Consider the following 21,149-nt stretch of genomic DNA (forward strand, 5'->3'; position numbering starts at 1 on the left):
CTTACGTTAAAGTTATAAGCCCTTCGAAGCACAGTAAATCTCTCTCGCACACACGAACTTTCAGTCTAAGTTTGATGACTTGCTACTAGCTTAGTAACAGGTATGTTTACATTTTACGTCGACGTCTACCTGAAAGCAGGATGGTGTGTCGCAAGAAGCCTCCAACAGTCCCCGTTTTACGACAGTTTCACAGTTCTGTTGCTAGCTTAGTGATTGTTTTCAGTAGAGGTGAGTTCCCCAAATGTTATACTGTTTTATGTTCATTTAGTTTGGTAAATAAATAAATGGATTTTTAGCTGCTGTTGCTGTTGATAACCGTCAAATTTTAAGCTACTGAAGCTACTGAATGAACGATCGGAGACAGATGCTAATCACCACATAACCACCACGTCTCCTTTATATATACGTGTCGTTGTGCTATTATTGCGGTTTCTATATTTTTTTTTATTGGTTTATCAAGCTAACAGTTATCATTATGTTATACATTAAAATATATTTCAATAAAACAAAGATGCTTCATATTCTTGAAGCTACCTCGATCTTCCTTTAATTTTCCTACTTTTATTATTACAAAATGTAAATGTTTTTAATTTTGTCTACATCAGTGCGTCTACAGTAGCTTTATTTTTTTCGTGGCTTTCTGTTTTCTCTGCAGACATGGCCACAGCTCCAGCACAGCAGCCCACTCTGACAGTTGAGCAGACCAGAGGTGAGAGGAACAGCTGGTTTATATATATAAAAGCTCCCGTTTCTACTTGTTTACTCTTCCCCAGGTGGTCCATATTGTTGCTGAATAAATACTGGGTAAGTACTCGTACGTTGCATTTGTAAGACCGAGACCTGTACTTGTCAGCAGGATTTTGGATTATCCAGGTAGCTTCAGGGTTAACCCTAGGTTTTCTGTACTACATAGGTGGTTCACTTTTTACCGAGGTAAGTCATCACGGTAATTTATGCTGTAGACTTAACCTGGAAGACCCGGGAGAACTCTGTGGGGAGAGTTGTAGGATGTAAAGTTTCTGTGTTTCCCTGATGAGCATCAGTAATAAATACAGATTTTTAGATACAACTTATTCCTTGTTTTCTGTGTTGGCAGCAAACAATTTTACAACAGCTTTTTGTTTTATGAGTAATAAATAGTAATATAAAATAAGTAGTAATATATAAACCTAAAACAGGACGGCTACACTGTCCTTAATGACCTCATATCAAATTTGTAGTAATCCTGTGTTTGAATTCTGTTTTTATATTTAATATTTACTTTCAAGCCCTTAAACAGCACTGAGTCTGCAGCTGAGAGAACAAAAACTTACATTTTTAAGAGCGGGTTATGTTCTGAGTTTAAGTTTAAAATCAACTGGAAGCGGCGTGATTCACTGATCCTTTTATTCACAGCATGTTTTAATTGCAACATAGATTGTATGCTGGTCTATGCTTGTGTGTGCAGCTTATTAATGTGTACCTTAGTAAAACCACTGAATGAAGCACAACCTGTGAGTCATATTATAACGGCAATGTGCATGATTAACTTGGTGATTTAGAAAATGTATAAAATGCTGTTATGCTTAATTCTAATCTTTTACTCTGGTGGTATTACAGCTACTAGAACACAGGACACACAAAGAATGCCTGTTCAATCAGTAATATGGTTTTAACTTTTATCTGCAATAAACTATGGCAATGTAAACATCTCCTTTATTCAGAATAATATTATTAATAATAGTATTAAGCTGTGGGACAGTAATCTTTAATATTCAAATGGATCCAGTTTAAAGTTTCAGAGCTCTAATGCACAGCCATCACCTTAGAAATAAACAGCAGGACTGAGAGCGCACTCAGTGTTAAAATAATCAACTGGAATGAAAATATTTATTTTACTGTTTTGTGTCCGAAATCTAAAGCTTTCATCCTAGACTTTTAATCACGCATTGATAGTTTCTGGATTAGGTGACACTCATAGGGATCATTTTGTGTGGAAGAAGAGTCATATGATCCGTGAAATGCCTCTTTTAGATTGGTTAGATGCAGCCAATACCACCCTTCTTGTGTTAACGCACAAGAGAAACCCTGGGTTAACTTATTGAGCTGATAACCAGCTTTGTGTGACCTTTTATCCTGATCGCCAGTGTTAGCATAAGAGAATCTAGATAACGGTAAAATAGCCTGGGTGTTGTGAACTTTTTTTGTAGTATAGGGCCCTGGAGTTGGATGGGGTGCACTTTCTTTGTTCATGAAAAGTAAGGAGAAGAATTAGTGATGGTGATTTTCAGGCTCCAGATTAGTTACTGTACTGCCATCCATCCTTCTTCTTCTGCTTATCCGGGACCTGCGGGGCAGCAGCCCAAGCAGAGAAGCCCAGACCTAGCTATCCCCGGCCACCACCTCCAGCTTATCCAGAGGAACACCAAACCAGGCCAGCTGAGACATATAATCTCTCCAGCGCGCCCTGGGTCTGCCCTGGGACCTCCTCCCGGTGAGACATGCTCAGAACACCCACGAGGAGCTCAGGAGGCATCCTTGTCAGATGCCCGAACCACCTCAACTGGCTCTTTCAATGTGGAGGAGCAGCGTCTCTACTGTGAGCCCCTCCCAGATGGCCGAGCTCCTCACCCTATCACTAAGGGAGAGGCTAGCCACCCTTTGGAGGAAACCCATTTCTGCCACTTGTATCTGCAATCTTGTTCTTTAGGTCACTACCCAAAGCTCGTGACCATAGATGAGGGTAGGGACGTAGATCGACCAGTAAATTAGGAGCATCACTTTTACACTCAGCTCTCTTCACCACAATGGACTGCTACAGCGTCTGCATCACTGCACCAATCCGTCTGTCGATCTCCCGCTCCCTTCTCCCTTCACGCGTGAACAAGACCCAGAGATACTTAAACTCCTCCACTCATCCCTGACCTGGAGTGGGCACTCTACCCTTTTCCAGCTGAGGACCATGGCCTCAAAATTTAGGGTGCTGAATCTCATTCCCACCGCTTCACACTCGGCTGCAAACTGTTCCAGTGCGAGCCAACAGAACCACATCACCTGCGAAAAGCAGAGCTGAGATTAATTAAGTTGATAATTTCTTCTAAAATGTGCAGCAATGTCAGGAAAAGGTTGGGTTTTTTTTACTTTGTGGAGCAGCTACTAAAAAAGCTTTTTTTTCACAGTGGTTTTGAGCGAGGTGATCCAGGCATTCTCAGTACCGGAGAATGCCGCACGGATGGAGGAGGCCAGAGAGAGCGCCTGCAACGACATGGGCAAGATGCTGCAGCTTGTGCTCCCTGTGGCCACCCAAATTCAACAAGAGGTTATCAAAGCCTACGGATTCAACAATGAGGGGGAAGGTGAGCTTTTTTGTATCTTAAAACTAAAAATGTGCTTGGTTTTGCTCTTCAAGTCAAGTCAAGTCAACTTTATTTGTCAATTCTGCCACATGTACAGGACATACAGAGAATAGAAATTTCGTTACTCTCAAACCCTAGATGAAATAGCAAATGAACATTTAAATATAAGAGAGTGATTAAAAAATGCAAATAAAATAATTAAAAAGTAAAAATTTAAATAAATACAATACAATTTTACGTATAACAAGAAAGCTATGCAATATACGATATACAATATTCAAGTAAGGGTAAATGACATTGAGTGTAAACCAGGCAGAGTAGTGCAAATAGGCAAATAGTGCAAATGGAGATTTAGTAATATACGGTAAGAGATAGTGTAACAACAAAGTCTTATGAGGTAATGGCAGTCCAATGCTCCACAAAGTGACTGGTAACTGGTGCAGGCCAGTGAGTGAGTCAGAGAGTGTGTGTGTGTGTGTGTGAGACAGAGTTCAGTGAGACCATGGAGGAGAAGAGGGGAGAGGGGGCAGAATCGGAAGGGAGTTAAGCTTCCTGACAGCCTGATGGATGAAGCTGTCCTTCAGTCTGCTGGTCCTGGCCTGGAGACTCCGCAGTCTCCTCCCTGACGGCAGCAGCTTGAAGAAGCTTTGCATTGGGTGCGTGGGATCAGCCGCTATGCAAAGGGCTTTTTTAGTGAGACGGGTGCTGTAAATGTCCTGGAGGGAGGGGAGAGAGACACCAATGATCCTCTCTGCAGCCCTCACTATGCGTTGGAGGGTTCTATGACAGGACGCATTGCAGGCTCCAAACCACACAGTGATGCAGCTCGACAGGATGCTCTCGATGGTGCCTCTGTAGAAAGTGTACATGATGGGGGCTGGTGCTCCTGTTCTTCTTAGTTTGCGGAGAAAGAAGAGACGCTGCTGTGATTTCTTGGCCAGTGCTGTGGTGTTGTATGTCCAGGAGAGATCCTCTGTGATGTGCACACCCAAGAACTTGGTGCTGCTCACTCTCTCCACAGACGCTCCGTCAATGGTCAGAGGAGCATGTTGGGTGTGCATTCTCCTGAAGTCCACAACAATCTCCTTCGTCTTCTCCACATTCAGAGAGAGATTGTTGTCAGCACACCACGTGGCCAGGCGTCTCACCTCACTTCTGTAGTCGGTCTCATCCCTGTTGCTAATGAGACCCACCACCGTTGTGTCGTCCGCAAACTTGATGAAGAGGTTGGAGCTATATGATGGAGTGCAGTCATGGGTCAGCAGAGTGAAGAGGAGGGGGCTCAGCACACATCCCTGCGGGGCCCCCGTGTTTAAAATGATGGTGCTGGATGTATTACTGCCGACCCGTACTGCTTGAGGTCTTCCCGTGAGGAAATCCAACAGCCAGTTGCACAGTGAGGTGTTGAGCCCCAGCTGGACCAGTTTTTGAGTGAGCTGTTGGGGGATTATAGTGTTGAATGCTGAACTGAAATCTATGAACAGCATTCGAACATATGAGTCTTTTTTGTCCAGGTGTGTGAGTGCCGAGTGGAGTGCAGTGGAGATGGCATCATCGGTTGAGCGGTTGGGCCGATACGCAAACTGGAAGGGATCCAGGGAGGGGGGCAGGACAGTCTTGATATGTTGCATGACTAGTCGTTCGAAGCACTTCATCAGGATGTGAGTAAGTGCAACAGGACGATAGTCATTAAAGCAGGAGGGAGATGACTTTTTTGGAACCGGAATGATTGTGGTGGCTTTAAAACATGTGGGGACGACAGCCTGGATGAGTGATATGTTGAAGATGTCTGTGAAGACATCAGTGAGTTCCACTGCACAGTCTCTCAGTACACGACCAGGAATGTTGTCAGGACCCGGAGCTTTACGTGCATTGATCCTGCTGAGGGATCTCCTCACGCTGTCCGGGGACAGAGTCATCACCTGGTCACCAGGAGGGGGTGGGGTCTTCTGTGCAGTGGTGCTGTTTTGGACTTCAAAGCGAGCAAAGAAAGTATTCAGCTCGTTCAGCAGGGGGATAGTGCTATCACAGGTCTGTGGTGGGGGCTTGTAATCTGTGATGGTCTGAATGCCCCGCCACAGGCTCCGTGAGTCTCTGCTGTCTTTGAAGTGATGAGATATTTTCCTGGAGTACTGTCTCTTAGCCTCTCTGATGCCACGGGAAAGGTTGGCCCTAGCTGTTCTCAGGCTCGCCTCGTCTCCATCTCTGAAGGCAACATTCCTAGCTTTCAGCAGCCTGTAGATCTCTCCTGTCATCCATGGTTTTTGATTTGCCCGGACAGTTATGGTTTTCGTGACTGTTACATCCTCAATACACTTGTAGATGTAGGCAGTAACAGTCTCTGCGTACTCCTGGAGGTCAGTGGTGTTGTTATAGGTGGCAGCCTGCTCTTTGCTAGGTTAGAGAAAAAGTGCAAACAGTGTACTGTGAAAATAAGCAGCTCGCCCACTGCTGGCCTCCCATTTAGTTTTTGTAGAAAAAAAAATTATTGTAATCCCCCCCGGTTTTGAGATGATTAGGGATGAACTCTGTCCAAAGAGCCAACCATAGTAGTAAGATTATCTGTGGAATTTTTTTCAGGACAGCAGGTTCCTTTCTCTGAGTTAAAGTACCAAGTGTAAGACATTATTCTCTGAAGGCTTAAAACAATAGAAACTACTCTAAAGTTCAAATAATTTTAAGACACCGTTCAGACTAGAACAAATGATCCCACCGGTGCTAATTAGTGTTGGCTGATATGACGCAGAGTACTCATATAATTTAATTTGGGTCTTAAATGTATGAATTGGACATTAAACTACTCAAAGAAGAACAAATAAATGCTGCATTTATAAATCATATTTGTTTCTCATCTAAACGTTTCTTACCGTTTTCTATCTCTAAAGACATCACCTTAAATCTCCCACACAATGCTGTTACAGAAACCAAACTTTGCAGGGTTGTAGTCACTTTAGATGTATACCAGTCACACATTGGAGAGATGTCTGATCAACTACCCGAGACATAAAGACAGTTATAACTAGGAGGCTTGCAACAGATTGCATAGCTCAGACAGAGGCTCGATGGAAAAATAATGAAATTGTTATGGGATTAGGTACAAAGACGGCAGCAGATGAGACCGCCTGAATCCACAGAGGAGCTTTAAGATGCAACAACAAAGCCAGACAGTGTCTTTAAAACACTTATATTCCACCTACTGAGTTCATTATTATCAAAACTAATATCATCCTCACTACAGTGTCACAAACATATGCACATCACTGTTTTTTATAGATACTAAATGACATATTTTAAATGGGCCTCAATTTTTAATCACACACAGGGAATTTTTTAAAATTAAACATGTCCAAAGTTTTAAATAATAAAATCAGTGTATGTATAAGTAATCCCTGGGAGCCCAAGGCTCGGGTTTAATGAGGTCAATTCAGGCACACAGCACAGATGCCCCGCCTACTTGTGGTTTAAATTTCCTGTCTGCAAGGTGCAGCCAATCAAAAGGGAGTTGCTTTAAAGGAAGACGAGTTGAAATAGAAATCTGTTCTAGGAGAATCCAAAAAAGTCAGTAACAAACTGTAATAGATCCCTTTCGATGGAAACTTCCAGTCTGTACTGGTTACAGGCTGCATGTCATTCTGGGGAGATGATATAATTTGTCATGCTGATCATCTGCTTCCCTTTCAGGTGTCCTTAAATTTGCCCGACTGGTCAAGATGTATGAAACCCAGGACCCAGAAATCGCAGCCATGTCTGCTAAACTGAAATCTCTTCTCCTACCGCCACTTTCAACACCACCTATAGGAGGCGCCATTCCAGCTTCATAGGAAATATTACTTCCATCCATTGTTCGCAAGGATACTTCCATTTAAACTTTGGAATACAGTGCAGTTATGAGCAGATCCAGCATGCCGTCAACAGTTCTGTCTTTATGTGGAGCGGTTATTGTTTAAAAACACTAAATATTCCAAGAAAGACAACACAACTTTTCCAGTTTAATCTCAAGTACCCTTGCTTAATTATTGCTTTTCTTTACTGTTCTGTATTTATTTGTCACATGTTACACCATGACCACTTTCTTAACCTTAATCATTTCCTTTGATGCCATGTTTTGTACCATTTTTATATGCTGTCAAATGTCTTTTTTGTTTAAATTAAAATGTTTTCTCTGAACCTGTGTGCATTGTTAATGCAGAAAATGTGCAAAAAAACCCCCAAAAAACCTCATTTCCATTTAAATGCTTTATTATTGCAGTTAATCTATATACCAGTGTTTACCATACTTTAAAAAAAAAACTTAAAAAAAACTTAAAAAAAAAACCCTGAATCGATTACATGTATTTACATATATACATTTCATTAAAGGCAATTTTTCTTTTACATATAGGATTTGGGGTTAAAAGATCACTATTCCAGCATATAAAATCTGAATACATATCTACCTTATACAGCTCTTAGGCTTTGATGCATAAATACATATTGTGGCAGAAGAAGTTCAGGATAAAAATATTAGTCGAGATAAATAAAGTGACCCAGATTCTGGAACCTACACTACATTTCCAAAAGTGCTTTTTTTCCCCTTCACCAAGGCAAACTGTGCAAAACCAGTGCAGATGGCACCCAGTTTATGTGGAAGTAGTTCAGTGTGCAGTCTTTCTGGCATATTTAGATTTGTGTCTTGTGCACATTCATCGAGCCAGGTATTCAGATCCAGAATAACTTCTGTGCATGTTTAAGATTTTTTTTTTTTTTTTTTTAAATGGCTCAGATAGTGAAATGCTATTTAGTTTCTTCCACTTGTTTCTGTGAAAAAGATTGTTCTGGTACCTAAACTTAAGTCATGGAGTCCAGTATTGCCAGCGTGTTTTAGTTTAGAGAGCTGAGCTCCGTCTTGTGTCTCCGTGGTTCAGCTCCTGATTCATAATTATAGAAATAAAAAACGAAGGCGGAAGACTTCACATCTCAAAGTGGCGGAAAATACTTTCGACATATCCCAAGACCCTCTGCCAGTCTGGTCCTTCTGCCTTCAGCATCTCCTCCACTGTCTGCCACATAGGATAAACAGGAAGTTTTAAAAAGCAGATAAAGAATAATAATGTTAAAGTTGAGCTATTTGTGTAAAACACACAAATCTGAGTTGAACAAGAAGAACAAAAATGTCTCACTAGTGTGGCAGAGATCCCGACACTCTCTCCTGTCTTAAAAGCAAGCTTCAGGTTTGCCTTCTGTAAAAATAAAGACACGTTTTGTATGAACATTTACAGACATGAATGTGTAAATGCAAATATACTTCATAGCCCTTATTTTTGCATTTTAGATGACAAGTAGGATTAAGATAGCACATATGGACTATTCAGGTTCCACATGTATAACCACGTGTCTGTCACACAGAGAGCTGTAGGAGGGTCATAAAGGGCACCAAACCATCAGATGGACTTGTATCTACTCCTTTGTGTGAGAAGGAACAGAAGGAAACAGACTTCCAGCAACCCTTTGTATACGTTTCTCACCAAACTTACAGAGACCGAGACCATGGGGGTGATTTGAACGCCCGGCGTCCTTTAGTGGGACTCGTGTCCAGCACAACAAAGACCTATTGAGGCTCGCCATTTGCACCCAGTTCTCTTCAGAGATGAGAGTAGGTTCACACTGAGCACATGTGAAGGAGTGTGAAGATAAGGTAATGCTGCCAGTCATTGACTGGAGGTCTTCTCTGTGGGTCTGTGACTGTGCGGACAACCTTGTCCAGCTCTCTTCTCCACTGTTTCCTTCACATTTGTGAGACTATTCTGAAAGACACAGGAAACCTTCTCGTGGCGGCACATATGGTTGTGCCATCCTGGAGTAGCTGGACTAACTGTGCAACCTGAATAGGAACAATAGGTACTGTCTTATGCTACCAGTAGTGGCAAGGACATTAGAGAAAAGAGAAGAAAAAAAAAAGGTAACTAGAGAATAATTGGTCAAACGAGAGCAATGTTGGCCACCACAATCATTCCCATTTGTGGGATCGGTCTTTTTGTTGCCTTTCCAGTCCACCTTGTGACTTAATTTGCACAGAAGGAGGTGAAATGGATTCACAGTGGTTTATGTTTCCTAACTGGACAGATTAATATCCCTGAAACTTTACAGACTTTGTGCTGTATTGTGTTAAGCATTGCACATTTGAGTTTACTATTCAAATTTAATCTGGTGTCTTTGGTATGTATTTGTATTTTATAGGTCATTTAATATTGTGCTTAACTGTCCGGGGACAGCAGATGGAAATTAAAGAGTGCTTTCTTTTCTCTCGTGAGATCATTGCGTTTTGAGTTTTACCTTATCAGCTGGGTTCAGGCTGTCATAGGGGATGAGAGTTGGTAAATAGGTGTGATAAACAGCACAGAACGCCAAACCATCTTCCCAGCTGCTGCTGAAGTTGGTGATCTCAATATTCTGCCACAAAACATTATTTGCAATTTGTCTGAATTTAACTTGTTACAAAGAGTCACATGACTTCATATAGCTCAGCAATGCTCAAGTTCTCTTCTCTGACCTTATAACCTTGAGTGCGAGTTTGGCACCAGCGCAGCAGGGAGTTTCTCCTGGAGCCACCATGGCGCCTCAGCAGAGCACTGAAACCATCCCGAGGTCTGAAGATGGAGAAACATTTTAACTGCGAATTGCTCATTCACTGCAAACTGTTTCAGTCATTTAACCTGAGAACACGAGTGAAAAAAAGTGTAATCGGACAAACACACAAATCGATTCTAAAGTCATACAAATATAAAAGTCATATGGGTCAGTTTTAACTGTTTTTGGCTCAAAGACTTGAAAAATGCCAATTGTATCAGTGTGTTTTTGGTTATTTTTCCACAAATGCTTGCCAACCTCTCTTTCCACACAAAGACATCAGCATCATCTTTACCAACAATATATGAGGTTTATCAGCCACTCACTTGAAGGAATCTGAGCTTTGTTCGTCATCCTGTTTTCCTGCATCACACAAATGCAGACACAGTTGTAATAAAACAAGATGCTATGGTTTGGTTAACGGTGATTCGGGAGACTGAAGCACACCTGTGTAAAAGCTCGACCAGCTGTCCTGCCTCTGTAAAATTCGGTCCATCCGCCTCCCTTTTGTCGGCTCTTCTTTCTGAAACAGTTAAGTAATGGCATATTTGACATTTCATTCGACATGGGATGACATCGATCATCTCAGTGTCTCCCAGTATATCACAATAGTGTAAACGTGTTATACCTTGCACAGTGGCAATGTTGTACTCGAGTTTTTTGAAGCCCCATTTGGATTTAAAGAGTCTGTTGGAAGCGGGAGACGAGAGAGACTCCTAAGAAGACAACAATTTTGTGTTGGATTAGATTTTGTCGCAACAAGGAGACCACAGTTTGAGCTTTTATGCAGACTCACCAGGATCTCTCAGAGAGCATCACAATCTTTCTGGGATCTTTCTGTCCACGTCCGTCACCTTTCTTCTTCTCCAGGGCAGTCAAACTGCGAATGTATGCCTCTGCCACCCCTTTCCCTTTCAGCTGCACATTTTCTGATTCCCTCGTCTCCTCAGGATCACAGCCTTTTTCTGTAGCATCCACCTCTTGATTTGTTTCATGAGCTTCTGTCCCTGCTTCAGCTTCCTCTGTAACTTCAAGCATTTCCTCCTGCTGCTCCTCAGAGTCTGGTTTATCTGCATCTTTATACGTTTGACCTCTGAGGGCATCGAGCTCGGCTCGATCCTGCTGCTGCTGCTTCTCCAGTTCAGCCAGTTTGCAGCAGGCGTCTTTGTGTTCAGCTTTGAGCCTCTCTAGCTCTCGGTCCGTATCCTGCTGTTTGCTGAGGGCCTGTGCCAGCTGCTCCTTTACAGTCCCGTGGCTCTCCTGGAGTGAACCCAGAGCCTGCTCTGACTCAACCCGGAGCCGGTCGGCAACAGACACAGCGACCTGTAGGTCACACTGGAACTGCTGCCACTCCAACCTCTCTGTCTGAGGAACAAAGAAACACTGTAATTCCACGTTAAGGCTTGCTCTCCATTTGTCATTACTACATAAATATCTGTCTACTAGTCAGTACCGTGTGACTGAATTTAAGTCTGACCAGAGCTGTTGGAATATGAATGTTGCAATGATGTCACATGACATTTAAAACAGAAATAAGTGCACAGAATTAGACAAATGCAGTACTAAATGCTGCATGAAAACACAGATCTGAATGCTAAATAATTAGCAAGCTCACTGTCTGCAACCTGTAGACCAACAACTCACCCTGAGTGTCTCCTTCAGGGTCTCCACCTCTTCAACCAGCTCTTCTCTTTCTGCTATCAAATGCCGAAGCAGCTCTGACACACGAGTTAGAAAACAAAACAACCATATCACAAAACTGTCCCTTTAAGTTACTGCATATTATGCTGCTGTTAATAATCAATTTTCCACATGACACTTAGTAGGTGATGATGATATTTAAACCACTTATAACTATGATGGATAGCTCCTGGAGTCATACCATTTTTTTTGGCCATATTCCACGTTTGAGTTTCAGTTCCATATTTTATCCTGGGACTAGGTTTTTTTTTTTAAGTCAGCTTTTTCTGATTTGCTGCTTTTTATAAACACAAGGTTTTAACAGTAGGTAGGTGGGGCCTTTGTGCTTACATACCATTGTGCTGGAGAAGACCATATTGAGGATATTGCATCTCTTTAATATCATACAGATATAGAAGTGGAGAAAAAAAAACTGCCTGAAAACAAGTGTTGGGAGGAGTGTGAAGCCTGAGCTTTTTTGATCCTTCGCATGCAGATTTCATTATTTGAAACTTTTTCCACGTTTATTATGAGCACGTACTTCTTTAACAATATATATGTAATCTTTAACTACAAAGACTTTCTGCTTCCTTTCTCATCACCACACATCTCTGATGTGTCAGTGACAGCACACTTAAAAAAAACAAACAAACAAAACAGGTGATGACAGAGGGCATACCTACTGCTCCTGTGGTAATATCAGTGCTGGGTGTTAGGCCCAGTGAGGCCCTGTAGTGCTCCATTAGACTGAGTAAAACCAAGGTCATCTCCTCTCCAGCTCTCTCTGCTGTAGCCTGTGGCTCCAGCCCGCTGTCTCTCTCATTCGAACAAGGCTCTGAAGGCAAACCTCTGGACAAAGGCAGCGGTACTGGAGTGGCCGGACTGCCCACCGCTGCCTCATTTCTCGCTGCTGCATCGCTCACATTTGTCTCTAAGGCAGCGACGCTGTCAACGCTGATTACAGCCCATTCTGAGGGAGCCGACAGCCGCTGTGTCCACTCTGTGAATGGAGAGGTGGTGGAGGGGGTGGTGCTGCCAGCTGCTGGAGGAGTTTGTGCCTTATCAGAGGAAGCTGCAGAGGATAAGGCCATGACAGTCAGCTCTGCCTGTGAGGGTGTGGTAGGAGGCGTTTGGAAGAAATCTAAAGGAGAACCTGAGAGGAGGGAAATAAATAGGTAAAGGAGAAAAATGGCACTGTCCTGAAATCTGTTGAAAAATGTGCCGATTGCAAAGCCACCCCTCTTCTTTTCCTCACTGCAGATGTAAGCCTCGCTGCCTGCTTCCTTATTTACTATCCTCGGCAGACTGATGCAGCAAAAAACCTCCCCTGCCAATATCTTGGCTGGCAAATGCAGGCTGTTCCCCCATGTGGCAAGATCCAGGAAGAGAGATAATTTTTACCCTGATCATAGAGCTGCTCCTCACTGCAGCCAAAATGTGACTATATTATAAAGAGCTGCAGAAAAAAAACAAACCAAAAAAACAAAACAAAATATAAACACATTAAAAAAAAAAATCTATTAAAAGACACCTTGAGAGCAGAATGATGATTTTGCTAATGCATTATTAGCATTTTAGTTATGTGTCAAATCAGGAAATATCCACTAGTGTGTCATCTGTTGCTGATAACTAATGTTAGAGCTACTGGATTTCTCTGTGATGTTGATATTATCCTGTTTATGGTGTGGAAATTTTGGCAGGCTACATGGATCTTCGCCTCCTTTGACTCTGATCTTTTTAAGCTTTCCCCTCCTTGTCCTTGTGTTGTGCTGCAGGATTCTGCAGACTCATCATTTCCCTGGCAGCAGCATGATGTAGTCTGCTCAGCTACCATGGGGAAGCTATTCTCATCCTCTAGCATGAGCTGAATTCCTGCATACCGACAGCCAAGAGACAAGAGACAAAAAGACTAGACCTATAAAGTTGTAAAGTCAAATTTCACACATTAGCTCAGCCAAATGTGACACTTTGAATTCAAGGATACTGAAGGGCTGAAGAAGCTAAAACTCTGATCCCAACTTTTACTGAATCTTACTGGATGTGGTTTCTATTTCACTGTCATGCTGATTCATCATTTTGTTTGCTGAAATATGGTTTTTGATCAAACAGGGCCCGACACCAGAATTTAGTTTGGTTTGAAAAGAGTGAGTCTATAAAATGCAAAGCATCCTCACTGACACATTTACATTTTTTTTTGTAAGTGGTTGTCCTTAAATTAGTATTTATTTTGAGTTTACTAAAACAGTTCCAAACACTTTTTCTGCTGCTTTAGACAAAACATTGAGCTTTGGTTAAAATAATAACTATAAATAAATTAAAATGGTTACTGGGGAAATATAATGGAACATTCTTTGTCTGATCTTTGTTTAACGGGAGTGTTAAAACCTGTTATAGTGAGTGAATGGCACAGAAAATGAGCGTTCACTTTCTGTAGTCACCCTGTTTTCATCCTTTGGTAATGTGGAAGAACAACAAGCACAAATGTTTTGATTGACGCCCTCTTCAGTGCGAGAGCCCCAGCTGCCGTGCTGTCTCACAAAGTAAAAGTAACCGACTGTCTTTCTCGTGCCGTCTCTTTGACAGTTTATTTTTCACACTTGGAAATACAGAGGAGACAAAGAGATGAAGTGGAGCTGACAGTTTCCTGGACCTGTCGTACCAACAGTCTAAAAATAGTCAGACTTAGAAATAATGATCAGAAGAAACAAGACAGTTACAAAAAAAAAAATACAAAGCCTGAAACTTATACACAGTATTTTATAAATAATTTCTCTAATGTGTTTTGAAATTGGACTATTGGATGCTGAGTTACCTGTAGGGACATGGCTGTCTTTGCCATTGTGGTTACCCATGATCCAGCAGGGGTGGATATCTTGATAGGCTATCCCAACTGCCCTCACTGTGTCCTGCTTTGTGAGGCTCTCTGTTGACTGGCCAAAAATAAATAAACACGGTTTTCATGAGTATGACTCAGTCCTGACCATTTGATGAGCACAACAACAGAAGTCCAGGAATTCTAGTCCCAAGCCCTTTAGTAACAGTTTCCAAAAACTACAGAAGCTATTACATTTGTCCAATAAAACTAGCCTCCAGTAAATTTGCCTTTGCATAGCTTTCATTATCCTGGTCAGCTGGCTAATGTGAAGTAAGGCAACACGAATGTGTGGTGCCCAAAGCATAGCAGCATCTTGTCTGTCAACTCCACGGCAGCAGAATGAGGTTGTCATGTTTAGCACGTGGCTGCGTCTCTGCCATGAAGAATGAACTAAACCCCATTGAATAATCAAGCAATTTAAGGCTTCCTTGGAGAAGGGGGAGGAGAACACACACGAACCGAAAACGGAGATTTGTTCACACACTGGAACACTATTCAAGTTTATTCGGCATGCAAGATATAATGTGACAGACACGGTCCATTTCAAATGACTCACACAGCTGTATTACCCACAGGGCTTTACAGGATAACTAACTCTACCAGCCCGACCTATTAAACTCCTAAATCATTGCGCAGCTTAATGAATTGTGTGCCGTGTTAAAGAATGAAGCCTCTAATTGATGAACGTGTCTCGAAAATTGTCTGTCTCTCAATCTCGTTTCTAAAAAGCTTCGCATTTTTGAATAGCTCTGTTTATCAGTGAAGTTTGGCTCATGTTTTTCTGCATCCATGGAGAAAAAAAACCGTGCAGTTTATCAAGCCATTTTGGTTGTTATATCTAACCAGTCGCCTTTCACACGCAGTCATAGCTCCAGTTTCATTCATCCTACCTGCTCAGCCTACCAGCTGGACGCCTTCCAGTTTGGCCCCGACTGTCCGTCCGGCGGGTTTCTTCTTCGGGTGTCTCGGGACAAATTTGCCTTTCTTCGTCCCGTATCCCAAATTTAACGAAAGGCACAGAGCCAATCAATAACAGTCATTTCTTCTTCTTCTTGGGTATCCTACATTACCAAACAGCTACAAAAAGGCAGCCATATATAACTCCAACTCTAAATCTAACTCCGCTGCTTCGCCTTTAAATCCAATGCGTCAAAAAGGAGGCAGAAGCAAACTGATTGCGCAGCAGCCGCACGCTGGATAAACAGCATGAATGTTTGTTATTGGGATTATTTAGATCTCAGTTTTTTTCAATCGCACAATACAACAAATCCAAACACCAAATAGTGAGTAGAGTGCAGGATAAAATGCGCTTGCTGAGAAGCAGACACACCGGCTACGGGCTAATTATCTTTTATTAAATGCAGGTGTGGCGCCAGGTAACAGGTTATACTTTCACACGGTCCGTGGGTGCAGTGTGTCACATTGCATCTGTCGAGAGAATGGAAACCAGCCAAACAGCCCAGGAAATATTTAGCGGACACAACTTTAACCAGAAAGTCCCCAGAGTGGTAGCTATCGATCCACAGACCCCGTTCGTGGGCGGAAACTCCAACTGTTCCGACACTGAATAAGTCACTGCATACTAACGAGTGGAATTTATTTATTAATGTTTCTGAAAATGCACACCAAGGCCGTTGCTCGTCTCCACAGAAAGGAAATTATATAAAAACGTAGATAAGGACACCTCGAATGAAACTGAAAACCGAGACACGCATTTAATCAGGAAAAATGGGATCCCATCAAACCTGAGAGCAACGAAATTACATGTGGCGAACGTGGTTAAAGTGCTGTTTTTTCGAGCAGTTTTAATTATGTTAAATAAGAACTTACGCAAATTTTAGATGAGATATCCGGGGCAGAGGTTGTGCAGTGATCCTTAAAGTATATATATATTTTTAAAGAACATAACCACGCACTATATTTAATTTAAGATGCCCCAGTGTGAAAAAAACATGAGAAATTTAGTCTAAGATGCATTATCTTTCTGCACACCCCACAGAACCATCAACATCGAGAAAGAGAAATAAAGAAGCCAAAAACAATGAAGGTCTTCACTAACCAATAGTTTTGTAATGTAAGGTTAAATGCAGAAGCGCAAAAGACAGAATAGAGGATTTTTTTTATGATTAGTGTTATTATTGTTGTTGTTATAGAGTCTGATTAGAAATATAGCGAACCCGCTAGAATTTCAGCACCATGGACAGAGCTGAATGAAGCCAATCGTCTCTGGCGTCCTCCAGTGTCCACATTTAGGAATGACAGGAGGAATTATTTTAAAAAGGCGATTAAGAGTGTTTTGACTCATGCCAGAGGGCCTTTTAAACTTTATAGGTATAAAAAAATTGGCTGAATTGGATTTGCTTAGTAAGAGTATGCAAGGACTTGAACAACGTGTGTTTTGTTTTAGCATAGTTATTATCTATGGGCCCACGGGGAGCTAATAATTTAGAGTAATCATGCCATATATGAAATATATACAAATGATCCTACTTTTTAATAAGTGTTGCAGTGTTTGTGGGGTTTTGTCATGATCTGTTACTCCTTAGACATCGATTGCTCCCATCTGCCACAAAATCTATCAGATGTAACTTCTGTTCATTGTTTGAGTTGAGGCTGATTTGAAATGTGAGCATCAGTGAAATCATGCTGATCGTTGCAGAGTGCAAAGAGATTAAGAGACGCTCTTTGTAAATATATTCTGTCTGCCAGAGAAGTTAACTTGAAGGCTGGCGAAAGCAGAACTTTATAGATCTTTGGCTATAAGAGCTGATATGATATCTTACATCCCAGGAAGCGGCGAAATTAATAAGAAAGAAAGAAAGAAAGAAAGAAAGAAAGAAAGAAAGAAAGAAAGAAAGAAAGAAAGAAAGAAAGAAAGAAAGAGGTAAATGTGAGCGTGCTGAGAGATACCGACTATAAAGGTAAGGCTCAGGTGTGGATTGACTCCTGAATGTCAGTTTTGAGATGTTTTTAAGAGGAGATAAATGCTGAGTTTGAGCTTTGGCTCCACACTAGTGATAACAACCCCCTTCATGCAGTGTTGCCCAGTGACACAGCAGTCTCCCTGCAGGAGTTTGATTCACACCCAGTAACTTAAAGTTACCGTAGGAATGCACCTTCTTTTGAATTCCTCTCTCCTTAATTTATTTTTTATCTTTTGACTTAACCCTTTTCCCTTTAAAACCTTTTAAGCCTTTGCATTTTACAAAGTTTTGATGATCCAATAACCACAATAAAGAAATAAAACGACAGAGTAAAAAAATATGAAAATGATGCTACTCTCTTTTTCTTTGCGTCACACATATTTTAAACTACACAACACAATAAATAATTGGATTCCACAAACTATTTGGTTACTTATCATCAGTAATTTTGAACACTCCCCCCTTTGTATATACATTTTCTTTAAATGTGATATGACTGTCTACGTGTCTGGTGCATTTTACTTTTAAGTTTGCATTTAAAGTTTCGTGTCATTTCCCTCACATTAGAGGAAGACAAGAAGGCTTTTGTGGGTGCAGACTTTGTAAAAAATGGCGTCTGATATAGGCTGCCTCCATAAGAGCAGCTGCGCTTTCAGTGACCACAACATCAGTGCATTATAAGTCATCTCCCAAGAATGAATTCTGCCACCGCATCGGGACTTGCGTCGGACAAGAAAACACACAGCACAAGCCGCCTTCATCATGGGAAACTACGACAGATTCGCTGCAGATGTTTCCAACGAACAAGGCAATGAACATTTTCACGGATACCAGGGGACATGATCGCCGTCCACTTATTTATCTCCCGTTTACTATCGAAGAAGAAGTGACCTTCTCTGAGGCGGAAGATGTCAGCGCTGAAAAAGGTAAGAAGGAAGACGCGCATTGTCGTGTTTGTGCACGAACAGAGCCTGCCACGCAGCTTGTTTTTCTTCTTGTTCTTGTTGTTACTGAATGTGATTTCAGGTGCATCTAATGGAGGTTTTGGGGTTGTTGTTTTTTTTTTGATCGTCTGAAGCCAGAGTGCCGCACCTGGCCGCGCAGACTGAAAGTGTACATTTCAGAAACTGCCAGAAGTTCTGCAAGGCGCGAATGAGTCACTGTGTGAGGGGTGTTTAACTTGTTAGGGTGTTCCTCTTTCCTACACCGATCAGTCAGTGGCACTCAATGATGCACCTTGTGGGTGAGGTGGTGTGGGAATTAGTATGTATGTGTTTGGAGGTGGTGGGAGGAGGGTGATGAGGGTGGGGTGGTGTTAGGGTGGATTTTATTCCCTTGGTGAAAAGCCATTGTGAATGGAGGGGACCCACAGCTCCTTCCTTCAAGTTTCTTCTGTCTATGTATGCCCACATGTTCCCATTGCTCCCCTCCATTCAGTCAATGTGTGTGCGTGGAGTGACTCAGCTGTAGTGTACTATATCTGTCATCCATCTTTTCATCTGTCACAGGTGTTACCATGGCTACTACAGACTCACTGCTGTCTTTTCTTTGAGAAGGACTCAGGTAAGTGGTGGGAGGGGTGATTAAGTCAGACCTAATGAGTACATGTCATCCACACTAAAAGGCAGTGCTTTTCATTTAACATGATGTACACTGGGTGTGTCTGAAGGTATGATACAGTAGTATAGTGCTCAAAGCTTCCTTGTTCTGTTCCTTTTTTGGCGGTATTCTTCATGTCAGCACCCCTTTATTCAAAAGATTGTTATTTACGTCTGCAGTGACATATTTGGAGGTATGAATCTGTTCTGGGACCCCTTTGCACTTCTAAGACACGAGAAGGAGTCATGGAGAGCAGCAGGAAGACCTCAGCACAGAACAGAGGAAGCATCAATAACAATAGACATGCAACTGATTAGGTTAGAAACACAAATGTCACTTGATAACAAACTGAAAGAGTGAACACATGTTACAGAAGGCCTGTCTGTTCAAACTTTCATCTCACACAAGCTCATACATCCACCCTCGTACACTCTCCAGAGTGTTAACACGCCATTTACAAGCAGTTAGATCATCATTGTGGCTCCACATAGAGCCAAAACATTCAGTGTCATTAGCAGACAGTGGTCACTAGGGATCCACTAAGACATTTTTTTTCACAATTTCCCAAATAGTGAGATCTCCTAGTTTGGCTTATAGCTGGAGTTGATCCCGGGTGTATGGTGGCTCACCAGTTCTTCTGCTTAGGTAGAGTTAAATGCAGAGAATGGGCTTTCCCTACGGTGATCAAAGATGGATATATTATCTAATTAACCATGTAATCAAATTCTTTTAATATATTTCCACTAATGTTCAAACATAGGCAATAAAATTCAGACCCCAGAGTTAACAGTTAATGTCAGTTTAGAGTAGTTTGCATTGTTGAGTGACCTGAGGTAGAAAAGTCCCAACTGGCTGCCACTACATCTCAGCTAACAGAGGTTGAAAGGTCTTATAATGAAGCATTTTTTGTTTTCAATTTGAGAAAATCGCAGGAGAACCAAGGTTTGATTTTCTTCAAGGCAAACACAGAGGTAGATTGTCAGAGGGCAGTGGAAGGTAGAAAATTAGAGGTGGGTGTCATCAGCATCACAATGGAAACTGAGCTTAAATTTATAGAAAATAAAACCAATAGAAAGTAAATATTTGATAAATAGGAGAGTCCTCAGCATGTACGACAGAAAATTAAGAAAAACATTTAATGACCTTTTTAAATCCAACTTCTTTGTCAAGAAAACAAAGTTTAAGTTTGTGAATTAACTACTTGTTTTACTATTAGTATACAGGGTGGGCCATTTATATGGATACACCGTAATAAAATGGGAATGGTTGGTGATATTAAAGTCCTGTTTGTGGCACATTAGTATATGTGAGCGGGCAAACTCCTCAAGATGGGTGGTGACCATGGTGGCCATTTAGAAGTCGGCCATCTTGGATACAACTTTTGTTTTTTCAATAGGAAGAGGGCCATGTGACACATCAAATTTATTGGTAATGTCACAAGAAAAACAATGGTGTGCTTGGTTTCAACGTAACTTTATTCTTTCATGAGTTATTTACAAGTTTCTCTTTGTTCACAGCCATTGACATGTTGAAGAGGTTAACATGTGAGGAGCGGATCGAAATTGTGTTGATATCTGGTGAACGCAGTAACCGGGTCATTGCAGCAGATTTCAATGCAAGACACCCTGCGAGACCACCCATCTCCCATGCTACAGTTAGCAAACTGCTGGCTAAGTTTCGTGAAACTGGTTCAGTGTTGGATTTGCCAAAATGTGGACGCAAGAAAACTGTCACTAATGAAGAAACATCAGTGGCTGTCCTAGCTTCATTCAGCAAGAGCCTACAGCGTAGCACTTGCCGCAGTCACTGGAGAGCGACATTAGTCGTTCGACGGATATTAGCTACTCACAAATGGCACCCTTACAAACTCCAGCTACTTTAGCATCTCAACGAGGACGACCCAGATCAGCGCACAGAATTCGCAGAATGAGCAAAACAAAAATTGGAACAGGACCCTCAGTTCACACAGAAGATTCTGTTCAGTGATGAGGCAAACTTTTATGTGAACGGTGAAGTTAACAAACAAAACCACCGCTATTGGTCTGACACTAACCCACATTGGATGTATCCCTCCAAGACTGTTGGAACAACAAAAGTGATGGTTTGGTGTGGTATATGGGGTACAATGAT

General features: G+C 41.8%; 2 protein-coding genes across 2 annotated transcripts; one reads left to right on the plus strand and one right to left on the minus strand.

Moving 5' to 3' along the window:
• Positions 1-140: 140 nt before the first annotated feature.
• grcc10 (gene rich cluster, C10 gene) lies at positions 141-7,502 on the plus strand. The gene is made up of 4 exons (XM_085432186.1): positions 141-228; positions 656-709; positions 3,159-3,335; positions 7,017-7,502. The coding sequence occupies exons 1-4, from the start codon at positions 141-143 to the stop codon at positions 7,154-7,156; spliced, it is 459 nt and encodes a 152-aa protein (XP_085288312.1). The 3' UTR covers positions 7,157-7,502.
• A 546-nt stretch (positions 7,503-8,048) lies between these two features.
• Positions 8,049-15,664, minus strand: LOC146692182 (uncharacterized). Its single transcript, XM_085432184.1, has 12 exons — positions 15,387-15,664; positions 14,434-14,551; positions 12,301-12,774; positions 11,586-11,659; positions 10,738-11,306; positions 10,570-10,657; positions 10,389-10,464; positions 10,268-10,304; positions 9,865-9,961; positions 9,648-9,764; positions 8,495-8,554; positions 8,049-8,374 (listed from the first exon to the last, which is right to left on the minus strand). Exons 2-12 carry the CDS (start codon positions 14,471-14,473, stop codon positions 8,285-8,287), a joined length of 1,722 nt encoding a protein of 573 aa, XP_085288310.1. The 5' UTR covers positions 14,474-14,551; positions 15,387-15,664; the 3' UTR covers positions 8,049-8,284.
• Between the last annotated feature and the right edge of the window lie 5,485 nt (positions 15,665-21,149).

Source organism: Copadichromis virginalis, linkage group LG15 (genome assembly GCF_057382275.1).
Source record: "Copadichromis virginalis isolate Kocher_CV1m ecotype Utaka linkage group LG15, C_Virginalis_male_GT1.1, whole genome shotgun sequence".
NCBI classification, from domain to species: Eukaryota; Metazoa; Chordata; class Actinopteri; order Cichliformes; family Cichlidae; genus Copadichromis; species Copadichromis virginalis.

What these genes read in the sequence shown, in the direction of transcription:
- LOC146692182 (XM_085432184.1), bottom strand. Translation starts at nt 14,473, where the DNA reads ATGGGTAACCACAATGGCAAAGACAGCCATGTCCCTACAG. An exon ending in CCCTGAAGGAGACACTCAGG is followed by an intron (nt 11,307 to 11,585) that starts GTGAGTTGTTGG and finishes TTTGTTCCTCAG; the next exon opens with ACAGAGAGGTTGGAGTGGCA. An exon ending in CAAAGCTCAGATTCCTTCAA is followed by an intron (nt 9,962 to 10,267) that starts GTGAGTGGCTGA and finishes CTCCATCTTCAG; the next exon opens with ACCTCGGGATGGTTTCAGTG.
- grcc10 (XM_085432186.1), top strand. Translation starts at nt 141, where the DNA reads ATGGTGTGTCGCAAGAAGCCTCCAACAGTCCCCGTTTTACGACAGTTT. An exon ending in AGTGATTGTTTTCAGTAGAG is followed by an intron (nt 229 to 655) that starts GTGAGTTCCCCA and finishes TTTTCTCTGCAG; the next exon opens with ACATGGCCACAGCTCCAGCA. An exon ending in ATTCAACAATGAGGGGGAAG is followed by an intron (nt 3,336 to 7,016) that starts GTGAGCTTTTTT and finishes CTTCCCTTTCAG; the next exon opens with GTGTCCTTAAATTTGCCCGA.